The following is an 11,834-nucleotide window of genomic DNA, read 5'->3' as shown; positions in this document are numbered from 1 at the left end:
CACTGTCAAAGTGTTTCTCAAAGGGCGCTTTCCAGAACACCATGGAAAACTCATTTGCTGTATAAGTTTGAAAACCCCTGCCCACAGGTCTCCCCTTGTGTACGAGCAATCAGCTCTACCATTCAGCCCAGGTGTGTGTTTGCTGGACCATCTGGAGGAAGCTGAGGAGACATGAGCTGAAGGCAGAGAGTGAGTCTGAAGTGGGATCTTGGGACAGGTATGAGAAGTTAGGCAAAAATGAGATGATTCCAGCCTTAATAACCTTAGATAATAGTTCACATTATTATTTAGTTAATAGGATTATACCCACGTTAAATTACTAATTTTTTTTAAGAGGGGAAGTCTCACCCGGTCACCCAGGCTGTAGTGCAGTGGTGCAGTCATAGCTCACTGCGTTCTGGAACTCATGGGCTCCAGCAGTTCTGCCTCAGCCTCCTGACTAGGTGGGACTATAGGCACATGCCACCATGACTGGCTAATTTCTTTGACTTTTCTCTAGAGACAGGGTCCACCTGTGTTTTCCAGGCTGGTCCCAGACTTCTAGACTCAAGTGAACCTGAACGTCCTGCCTCCACCTCTCAAATTGCTGGGATTACAGGTGTGAGCCATCACACCCAGTCTAAATTTCTTATGTGCCATGGTACTGCAAAACGTCATTATTAGGGGCAGCTGGATGGAAGGTATAGGAGGCCACTGTAGTGCCTTTTCAATCTTTTATAGCTAAAATAATTTCAACAGAAAACATTTATTTTAAAACATGAAGGGGTTAACCGTCTATGAGTTGAAAATACAAAGGCAGGCACACGGTGTTGTGGGAATTCAGAAAGCTGGTCACACGGCTGGGGGTGCTGGGAGGGGCTGGGCATGGTTGGCTTTGTGATCTGGGGGCTGGTGTGTCCCATCTGTGAAGGTCTTTCGAGCTGCACACTTTCTTAATAAATTTTCATAAGTTTAACAAAAAATAAAATGAGGCCGTGAAGTTTGCTTGGGTTGTTAAGCCTCAGGAAGTTATCCAGCCATGAGCCCTGCCCTAGATGCTTCTAGAAGCCTGGAGGGAACTGAGAATTTTCCAAGTAGAGGCGGCAGAGGCAAGGCCCTGAGGTGGGAGCGCGCTGCTGCTCGTCCCTAGCTGCGACGGGGGTGTCCTGGTTGGAATCAGTGCTGGGTGCAGTGCAGGGCTGGAAGTCCATGTCCACACTGTGGCTCAGTGCAGTGAAAATCAATCTCACCCCCTCCGCAGGGTGTTCCGCCTGCCAGCAGGTGGCCAGCTGGTCCTCCTGGGGTACGGTGCCATTCTAGAAATTGGGTGCAAGTCTCTTGTCCGCAGATGGGGTGCCCTGTTGTAGTGGTTTACCTCCTTGCCTCCCTCAGTCCTGATGGGCCTGGGCAGGGCCTGGTGTCAGGGTCCCCGTGGGCTTCTCGAGCTGGCCCTGTCCCACAGTCCCGGGGCTGTCCAGGACACATTCAGAAGGGACACGCACCCAACAGCTCTGTTCGAAATCATAATGGGGGAACCAAGGGCCCCCTACATCCAGGTCCGTTGGGAGCCGGGGCATCGAGTTCCACTCCAGGAATCTCCAGGAACCCTGAGATCTTTCCTGAGCCGGGGCTGGGCTGGGCACACCCCAAGTGCCCACAGGGTAGGTGTCTTCCTGGACAGCCCCACCAGGACAGGATGTGGAATAACGAGGTGCCCATGGTGGGGAAACTAGCCAAATGGGCCGCTGGAACCGGGCTGGTGGGCCTGGAGGGGCCTGTCTGTCCCCCTTGCGGAGGGTCATCCTGCCATGTGAAGCCAGCACAGGCCTGGGTGTTGAGGACCCTTGCTTGGGTTTGGCTGAAAGGAAAACAGACATGGTCAGCGTCTCTAATGAGCCCATGCAGGCCTTTCCCGGCTGGGCCCCACCTGCCTGGGTCTCTGGAGTCCTCGGGGTCTGTGTGGGGCCCCCGGGGCCTGACACTGAGGACACGCCTGTAGTCTGCTGATCCCAGAGGGAGGGGTGTGTGCCACCTGGCATGGGGAAGCTGTCAGGGCATGACAGGTAGCTCCTAGGACTGCCCCCAGGGTTCGGACTGGCTGGGGGATTCCTACCACACACCCTCGTCCCAGGGCTGTTGGACCAGGGATACAGCCCCCAGTGAGAACTCAGGTGGGAGGGAACTTGGATGCCACACAGCCCCTTGTCACCTCACATGGGGACCCATCTCCACAGTGGGTGACGGGACCTGGAGGTGGGTCACCCTCTGCCTTCCTGGGCTGCCCAGTCCATGCCAGGACTGACCGTTCCCACATCTGCCTGAATTCTTGGCTCTGACTCTCGCCTGGGGTGCAGCCTGTGCCCTCTCCCTGAATGCTCTGGGGTCAGGGACACCCGATTCCCTTGTCTCCCTGGCTCAAGGCTGGTTGTCCTGGCAACCTTGGAGGAGCGTGCAGGAGTGAGGGGCCTCTGCTGCTGTCTGAGGCTGTGGGTGCTTGCAGGGAGGCCTGGGGTTATCCACAAATGGGTCTGGCTTCTTTAGTGCCCTTGACAGCCTTGTGATGGGGAGACAGAGACACTGTGGAATGTGGGAGGGGGCTTGTTGGAGGGTCTTGCCCACATCCTCCTCCTGTCGGCACAACACATCCAGTACACACGCACTGAGCGCCTGCCCTGAGGACCGGTGGGCCTCCTGTACTTTCTTAGAGTCCAGGAGGAAGAGGAGGAAGAAAAGGTGAAGAGGAAGGCCCAGGTAGTAGGGTTGCGGGTCTCGGGGACTCTCCCATTATTAACTGCCCCAGAGGGTGACATGGGAGGGGACATGGCACTGGAGCCCACCTGGGGGTGACAGGTCCCCTTGCTTCCTTGTTAGTTTCTTCATAGAGGCCCTAAGATGCTTGAGCACAGAGTCATCATCCAACTCCCAGGTATGGAAGAACTGGTTCCGAAACCGTGTCCACAGGCCACACCTGGATGTCTTCATGAGGCGCTCTAGGGACAGGGTGGACATCAGGCCAGGAGAGTTCCCTGGGAGGGGGCACAGCTGATACCCCATGGCCACTTCAGTCTCCCACTAGGCGATGCGGGAATCTTTTGTGGCCACCCCAGGGGTTCAGATGTGCACAGGAGACTGTGGCCGGGGGAAGTGGGTAGGGAAGTGCTCACAACACTCCTGACTTTCATCTGGGTCATGTGGGGGACGGGGTCGGTGTCACTGGGCCCTGCCCAGCCCACCCAGACCTCCCTCTGGGCCAGAACAGAGGATCATGAGGACAGTGTGAGGAAGTTGCCCTTGGGTAAGTCGGGGCCTTGACTCCAGGGCTCCCCAGGCCCCACTGGGCACATGTAGACTTACTCCTCTGAACTTTAAAGGCAATGCTTGTCATCGGCATCAACACCTGTTCTCCTTCCAGCAAATACACGTCCCATAGGCGCAGGATGAGCCCAAGAGAGATCTGTGGGGATAGCAGGTGTGGGAGACTGTAGCCCTTCCAGGCTGGGGCTGGTGGCTCGAACTGAGCCCACTGGGGCTTCTGTTCCCAGAGTCAGTGATCTTCTCCATGAGGGTTTCCTGAGTCCTCCAGGGCGCTGGGTCAGACAAGGTCTTGCAGCTCCTCATGGGGGGCACTCATTGCAGTGGGGGTGTGGCTCCTGGAGAGAGGGACTTGCCCAGGGCTTGAGGCTTCCCTGATCCCTCCCAAATCAGGTCTTGGCCCAGTCTGCCTGTAAGGCTGGTCCTGAGCGCCAGTCATTGCCCTGGGATGACCCCTCTTGGGCAGAGGGTTTTGCTTGGGTGTCCTGTGAGGGCCCCCCTGTGGGCGGAGCCTCCTGTGGGCTGTGGGTGAGCCAGAGCCCCGGACTGGGGAAGCAGGGCACTGCAGGGCAAGGAGGGTCCCTGAGCCAGGGTCTCCCTGTGCCTTCTTACCCCGTCATTCAACATCTGGAGAAGCCAGCCTAATGAGGAACTCTGCATGAAAAGACCTTCCTTGTCCTGACGGGAGGAACAGAGGTGCTCAGGGCCCCCTGGGCTGCCCTAAAAACCTCCCTCTTCCAGGGCCTCTGAAGACCCTTCCCTTAGTGCAGAACAATGGGCCATGTCCAGGGCTCCCCACAACACCGTCCCCTTCCCACACTCCCGGTGCACACACTGCCCTTTGCCCTGCTCTGCTGGAACTGGGCCCCCATCCCTGTGCCTCTGTCCTATAGACCAACTCCCGGCCCATGGAGAACCCGACATCCCAGGTCAGCCAGTGGCTGGGACTCAGCCAGTCACCAGCGCCACGGGATGCAGGGCCTCTGGAGAAGAGCCCAAGCTTGCTCACCAGACGCCATAAACTCACCAGACGCCACATGGTCTTGGGTTGTGACGCGGGGACCACATGCTCCTGATGGTCTTGGAGCCCCTGGACTGTCCCGCCATTTGGGCTGTGGAATCCTGAGAAACCCCCAGTCCATCATGAAATCAGACCCTTTCCCCAAGATGTGGAGTCATCAGCTGGAAGAGCTGGGCAGCTGGAGAGGCCCCCAAACCGCAAGGCCTTTCACCCTCCCATCTGGTGACCTCACCATGCAGCCTTTACCCTGGGGAGGTGGGTCAGGAACATCCCCTGGAGTCTGGCTGCAGGTTTCCCTAGAGGCCTCCTGGACCAGGGTGCAAAAAGGGCAAGCTTGACTTAAGGCCACCACATGGCGGCCAGAACAGGGTGGGTGCTGGGCTTCCTGGTCGTCTCCTGGAAGTGGGGTCGGGCCAGGGGACACGGGATGGGGAGATGCTGCCATCTGGGCTTGGTCGGCCCATTTGTGGGCACCAAGGGCAGCACGAGCCTGGGCAGCTGGAGGGCAGGAGGACTCTGGGGGTGGAGAGTCAGCTACACAGAATCAGAGCCAGAGGGCGTGGCAGCAGGACACAGAGGGTGGCCACGGGGAGGATGAGATGCCCTCCGCTGATGGGGATGAAAGGCGTCTGACTTGGGCTTTGGGGGTCAGCCACGGACTCCTGTGGGACCCTCAGCAAAGACACCCTGAAGACTCCCAAGGAGCTGCCTACACAAGGAAGGTGTCTTGGCTGAAAGCTGAGATCACCTGGCCAGGGTGGCCGTCCCTGGGTCTGGCTGTATGAGGTCCCATGGGCAGCTGTCCACCTACCTTGCAGGGAGTGCCTCTCACTGGCCAGCAGCTGCACCAGTGCCCAGAATGCATCCTCCTCAGGCAGATAAAGGAGAAACAAGGCCGCGATGTGGCTCAGGTCCCTGCAGTAGCCCACCTCCTGCAAGAGCCAGAGTCACTGTGAAAGGACATCACCTGGGAGGACTGAGGTCTCTTGGGAGGACTCATGTCATTGGAGAGGGTAGAGGTGACTGGGGAGGCTTCCTCTGAAGAAGAGGCTTCCTCAGGGTGCAAATTCATTTCATGACAAGAGCCAAGTCCATCAGGCACTTCAGCACTTTGTCCAAAATGTCTCCTGATGGCACCGTCCTGCGTGTGACCCTGCCAAGCTCCTGGGCTTTGGGGCAGCCCCAGGAGGAGGGCATCATTTCTTGTTCTTTGAAGTGGTGGTCAGACCCAGGTGACACCAGGAGTCCAGGCCCCGACTCCTTTGTGTCTCAGCTTGACTCCTTGAGACCATCCCCTTGCTTGGAGGTTTATGCCAGCAGTGATCTGGAGTTCTACCTCCTATATCCTGGTGGCTCACAAATACTAACTTTAAAAGAAGCGAGAGCACCCCACCAGACACCCACTCCTGTGAACAGGGAAATACTGCCTGGAAACATCACTGCTGGGAATACTCACCGGGTTATACTCCAAATATGCCAGGAGGATGTAGAATAGTTCCCGCTGCCTAGGAAACAGAGAAAGGTGGCTTTTGTTTGTTTTGTGCAGATGCCGTTAGTTTCAGTTTGTCTACAAAGCCTAACAACAAATCCCATTTCAGGTTCAGATGATTCACCAGATAAGCAGTGAGCTCTTCAGGGTCTTTGACTTTGAGGAATGTTTCAGGAAAATCCACATCTGTGACATGCAGATAGCCAGTTGTACAGTGACTTGTCTGATCCTTTTCACTCTGAATAATTTTTTTTTTTTCAATTTGCACACACGCCAGCTCAGTCTTTGGATGTACAGTTCCTCCGTGGTTCTAAACCAATGGGCAGTATCCTGGCTACTGCTCCAGCCCCTCCTGAAGCAACTCCTTCATCTTCCAAGTCTCCAGGGTGGCCCCTATGCACCCGGCCTCTCCCTGATCCCTCAGCCCCCGGCCACCCAGACTGCTTGTCAGTCCCTATGGTTTGGCCTTTTCCAGAATGGCCCAGGAATGGGAATCCTACGTGATAGCTTATTGGGTCTGGCTTCTTTCCCTCAGCAAAATGCATCTAGGATCCACCCACGTTCGTGCGGGCATCACTGGCTCCTTCCCTTTTCTCACTGAGTCTTCCGTTTGGAGAGAGAACCAGCCTTGCTCTCCCCATTCCCATGTTGAAGACTGTCCCCGAAGGCTCCTTGTGTGAGTGACGAGGAATCAAGCAGTGGACGTGGCATGCAGGTTTCATGTGGACATCAGTTTTCAAATCAGTGGGTTCAATATTTGTGATACTTTGGGGACACGTGGTTCAAGTCCATTGAGCTTTGTGAGTCGCTGCCAAACTGGCTGCCAAAGTGGCTGTGCCATGTCATGTTCCCAGCAGACCAGGATGACAGTTTCCAGGACCCCTAGTTGCCCCAGCATTTGGTGCTGTCAGTGTTGCCTGGAGAGGCTCATGGGCCCTCCATCCTGCCACCCTCCCGTGGGTCCTACCATGGGTCCCCGTGGGTCAGGGAGAGCACCTTTCACCATTGTGCATGATTTTGTTTGCTGACTTCTGTCTCCACAGGGTCCTCCTCATTTCTGGCCCCACATGCTCCAGTCTGGCCCAGGGCTTGGAACCAGGTGCTCAGTTCATGGTGCCAGCTGCTCCCTGGGTCAGGGGAGGTCTTGGCAGCTCTGTCATCCCTCCTAGGTGACCCTGGCCTCTTCTCCGGGGAAGCCCCCATCCCTTTCGTTCACTCCATGTCTGCTGAGACCCTGTGGTTCCCATAGGCTTACTTGGCTCCGTAGCGATCCCTGAAGAAGATGTGAGTCCTTAATGTCCTGCTCACGTCCACATCGATCTGGTGGATGTGTTTAGATGACCTCTTGCCCTTCTCCTTCATGACCTGTAGGGCAGGGCCAACAGGAGGAAGCAGCCTCAGAACAGATGGAAGACTCCCTGCCCCAAATGGCAGTCGGCCCACAGTCAGCACTCCGGAAGGAAGGGAAGCAGGAAGGTTTCCTTGTGCACAAAGCTGCTTTTTGGCTTGTTACTGAAGCTGGAGAGGGTCACCAGAGCCGAGTTTGTCTGTGGTGACTATGTCACCGTCCGTGCCCAGGATGTGCATCTGACCATCCCACCCACCCCCCAGGCTGGGCTTAATGCTCCCTCCAGCTGGAGACCTGGGCTCCTGACACGGCCTGTCCTGTTTGTTGTGCTCTGGCTGAGCGTACCTTGTATGTTCTGGGGTTTTTCCACTTGACTTCCTGTATGTTCAGCAGGACCGACCACACTTGGCCCCTGAAGTTCATGGGAATGCCCTTATATACTCGATCTATCAGCTGTGGGCACAAAACAACCTGGTGTCACAGGCCACGGGGCGACCCCAGTGAGGAGCAGAGCCCGAGGATTCTGGAAATGGTTGGTTTTGGCCCCATGATTCCTCATTAGAAGTGACATTAAGCTGGGACACAGTCTCCCTTCCCAGGATTGAAAGAGTGGATGGGCACTCAGAGTCGGGACTCTGATCTGAACCTTTTCCTTCCTTTAGGTCACCAGGGCATCCCTAGCCTTGAGCTCTGGGTGTTTCCAGTCCTAGATTCAGATTCCCTCCCAGCAAGGTGACGCTTGCATAAATAGGCAGGCAAACCACCGACCAGGCCCGCAGTCCTCTGGGTGAGGACAGTGTGCCACCCGCCCTCTGAGAGGCTGATGGCGCCAGGCCATAGCCAGGGGTGCCTGTCCCCTGTCTCTGCAGAAAGTGGTTCTGGGGGCCTCTCCCTCCACACATTACCTTTTTACTGTTCTTATATGTCTCCCATTGTCGCAGCATTTCCATCCACTTGCTCTTTTGTGTTATCTCCCGCCGCATTTGCTGTCAAATGAGGAATGTTGGAGTTAGGGAAGCTGCCAGGCTTCCCAGAGCCGCCCGTGGATGCTGGGTCTTGGGCTCTGGAGCCCTGGTGGACCCAGCTGGAGGGAGTCAGGGAAGGGCAGACCCTAAGGGCTGAGAGCCTTTGAGCAAATGAGCACCAGTGGGCTGGCTTTGGGACCCCAGGACGTGCCATCCTCAGGCCACAGACACAGCAGTCTTAGGTCAGGTCCCAGCCTCTAGGTGGGGTCCTGACACAGGCAGGCAGCCATCCCCAAGCCACAACTGTGGTTCTCACTTTGGAATCTTATCAAGCTGCCAAAGTTATAGCAACCTGGGGTCAGGTCCAGCAGGGAGTGCTGCCCCTCCCAGGGACATCGTGTTGTCCTCACCTGCCACCGCCCAGGCCAGCTGCCTCCTCTGCCTCAACAACCACCCGCCCAGTCCCCACATCCCTGGTCCAGCCCCCTCCCCATGCATCAGGCTCTTACCTTAGCCTCCCGAGCAGTGGCAGGAGGCAGCTCTGTCTCACTGTAAGAAAACCCAGGCAGAACTGACGACCTGCACAGGGCCTGGAGCTGCCCTAGACTGGGAGCCATCCCCCAGAAAGGACAGGCTCTGTCCCTATCTAGCTCAGGGCTCAGTCCAGGAAAAGACACAGGGAAGGGAGGACAAAGCGCTTCCTGTGGGGTTGACTCCCAGGAGGGGCAGGTGCTAGGAGAAGAAGGAGTGCGGGTCCAGCCTGGCCAGAGTAACTGGGGCCCCTGGCGTGGGGGGCGGTCAGGCCGCACAATGGGGCTGCTTGTCCTGGACTGGAGGTGGTGCTTTCTGCTGGAGCTGAGCAAGGTCAGGCCTGAGACGGGATGGGGGCCGCCCAGGGTGGGCGACAGGGCCCTCACAGGAGTCCCTCAGGGAGTGACCACATCACCCCACCAGGGTCAAGGGAGCCTGCCCTGAGACCTGCCCGGTGTACTCCTGGTGTACCAGGGGCCCATCCCACTTGACAGCCCCAAGGCCCTTGCAGGTTCTGACTCCCAGCTTCCACCTGCCTCTCCCTGCACCTGACCCACACACCCTGCGTTTCAGAAGTGGCACAGCTCATCAGCTGCCTCCCACCCTACCTCCCCCGGCATCCTCTGTGTCTCCATCCTATGATCCCTAAGGGATGGACTCCTGGCTGGGCTCCTCTTACGTGGCCCCAGCTCCTTTCCCAGCACCAGACCCAGGGTCTGTAGCCACAAGCCCGGCTGCCTCCCTGGCCCCACGGTGAGATGCCCATAACAGGTCCCTGCCCATCTTCTCCTCCATTCTCCTAGGGCCACCGATCCCATTGTTCTCATGCCGTTCCCCCTTCTCCATGGGGACAGTGAGGGCTGTAGCTCTAGGGAAATGAGGGAGGACAGGGGCCGGTGGGCCCTCAGAGACCTGCTGGACAACAGCCCTGAGGCTAGGCCAGGTGTCCCCTCACCCTGTAGCCAGAACCCTTGGATTTCACTGGGGTTGTTTCCAAGTAGACATGGCCAAACCCTCAGGTTGCCCTGCTCCTCTTGTGCTGACTTGGGGACAGAACTGCTGAGAGTCCAGGGGCCTGACCTAGCCCAGTCTCCATTCCCACCCGTTCCCTAGATGGGCCCCACACCTCTGGCCTAACAGCAACCTGGGGCTGGACCTGCAGGGGAGCCAGAGAGGAGTTCTGACCCTGGAAAGCAGGTTGGCCTGACCCGGTGAGACAGTCCTGCCTCGGAAAGGCCTTTCTAAAAGCAAACCCATCCCTGAGCTGAGACAGGTGCTTCAGGGGTGAGGGGAGCACAGAGGACTCACTGCACAATCCCAAAGCGATCAATGTTGTTGTAGATTCCAACAGGCTCAGGCCTCATGTCGTCTGGCAGCCCAGCTCGGTGTCCCTGTAACCCAGAGGGAGGCTTGGTGAGGGGTCCAAGGCAAAGGGTGCAAGGGCCTGGGGGTAGTAGCCACTTGTGCCCACTCTGTGCTCCTAGGGAGCCCAGGACCCTTTGACCAGGGCGCACTGGAAGAGGCCTCCCTCCAAGGAGCAGACCGACCTGTACCTTCTCATAGTTCATGATGATATTCTCTCGCTCCTGTGCCCGCAAACTATCTGCATCCTCTATGATTATCATCCTGTGAGACAAAATCATCTAAAAGTTACCTTGTACTTGAGAGTTTCGGAGAACACCTGAACCGTTCTCGCCAGGCTCCCAGATGCTGGCTGGCCATGTAACCCCGATTCCATCACCTTCCCCAGGTAAAAAGGTGCCAGACCTAGTGTCCCACACCTGCATAAGTGTCTGGAGTCTCCAGTCCCAAGCAGGGTGGGCATCATCCCAAGGACTTGAGGACAGTGGGACCTGGACAGAGAATCCCATCATCCCCAATTGCCATGAAATGGGGACACACCTGTCCCAGCAGGTTGAATAGTGTCCACCTGCCAAGGGTGAAAGGCCCATGATGGGCTATTCCAGGGATGTGGAGGGAGACTGAGGTCAGCGACCAGAGGTCGCTATACAATCGGCCTCCTGGGATGCTCAGGGACCACAGAGATGCCCAGTTTTCTACAGGGAACAAGATCTCTCCTGACTGCTCTGTTCTTCTCCACTCATCACATTGGCTCCCGTGGCCCCTCAGTCTGAACAGAGAAGCCACTTTAGGAATAATGCCAGTTGAGCAGGAGGGTGTTCGGTTTGGGGGATGAAAATGATCTATTGTGCTAGGGGAAACCCTCACTCGGGGAGGGACTGGACTCCACCATTCTGAGGTGTCCCTACAGGAGGGGGCATCATTTTCCCATGTCACTGAGGAAGGACAGTGGGTCCTTGGTCCTGGAGAACACCTGGATGGACCGTCCCTCCTGGGAACACTTGGGGAAAAAGGAGGGCGAGGCCTCGAGAGGACCAGACAGAGCAAGAAATACGTGGGGAGAACCCCAGTGCCTGGACCCCTTTGAACAGAAGGGAAGATGGTCTCCCCCCAGCCAGCCCTCCAGGGCTCCTTCATTTTCCACAGTTACCCAAGGCAGAAGGTTCCCCAGGACAAGGGACCATGTGTGTTCAGTGAGGCCCACAGCCACCATCAGGACCCAGTTTAGGGCACAGAGGTGTTCTGAGGACCCTCCTATCCCCCCCACCCACAGTGGATCTATCCCAGTTGCTCTGCCAGGGCCAGGTTCTGCCCCATCGGGATGAGAAACCTGGGAAGACTTGGGATCTAGGGCAGGGAAGTCACAGGGTTCAGGCCTGAATTCCAGCACAGCGCACTGCAGGGCTGAGAGCAAAACCCACGGTCCTGTCTGGATTCCCAGGCCGGTTACCGCCTCTCTGACCCCAGACGTCTCACTGTCGAATGGCTACACTAGGGAATGGCACTCACTCTATGAAGCCACCATGAGGACGAAAGAGCCAATCGTCTACACGGGCAGTGTAGAACGGGCGACCAGTGAGTGCTCAGGGATGACCCTCCTCGGTAGCTGCCCAGAGGCCAACACCGCCCACAGCATAGCCACTGTCCCCAAGTCAGCCTGGAGGGAAGAGAGCAGGTCGCACTCACCTGATTCTGATGAATCAGTTGGCCTGCGTTATGCCTCTCAGGTAGAAAACCTTTGAGACCACAAAACTGTTCCCAGATACCACTGTGCGTGTGTAGCTGATACCACTGTGCACGTGTAACTGCCGTAGAACACAGAGGCAG

The 11,834-nt window shown here is 57.1% G+C and overlaps 1 protein-coding gene across 2 annotated transcripts; it reads right to left on the bottom strand.

Moving 5' to 3' along the window:
• Positions 1 to 1,148: 1,148 nt before the first annotated feature.
• Positions 1,149 to 11,834, bottom strand: LOC139359578 (TBC1 domain family member 3L-like). 2 transcript variants are annotated; one of them, XM_071082780.1, is made up of 14 exons: positions 11,694 to 11,834; positions 10,199 to 10,271; positions 9,954 to 10,036; positions 8,624 to 8,663; positions 8,055 to 8,135; positions 7,495 to 7,602; positions 7,057 to 7,166; positions 5,769 to 5,817; positions 5,124 to 5,244; positions 4,319 to 4,413; positions 3,904 to 3,969; positions 3,334 to 3,433; positions 2,817 to 2,969; positions 1,149 to 1,837 (listed from the first exon to the last, which is right to left on the bottom strand). In XM_071082780.1, the coding sequence occupies exons 2-14, from the start codon at positions 10,268 to 10,270 to the stop codon at positions 1,368 to 1,370; spliced, it is 1,548 nt and encodes a 515-aa protein (XP_070938881.1). In that variant the 5' UTR covers position 10,271; positions 11,694 to 11,834; the 3' UTR covers positions 1,149 to 1,367. The 2 variants fall into 2 exon arrangements, with proteins under 2 accessions (XP_070938881.1, XP_070938880.1); XM_071082779.1 differs by lacking the exon at positions 11,694 to 11,834 and adding an exon at positions 10,427 to 10,531.

The sequence above is a fragment of the Macaca nemestrina genome, chromosome 17 (assembly GCF_043159975.1).
Source record: "Macaca nemestrina isolate mMacNem1 chromosome 17, mMacNem.hap1, whole genome shotgun sequence".
NCBI lineage: Eukaryota > Metazoa > Chordata > Mammalia > Primates > Cercopithecidae > Macaca > Macaca nemestrina.
The sequence above is the reverse complement of the archived record's forward strand: the minus strand, read 5'-3'. Positions and strand labels throughout refer to the sequence as shown.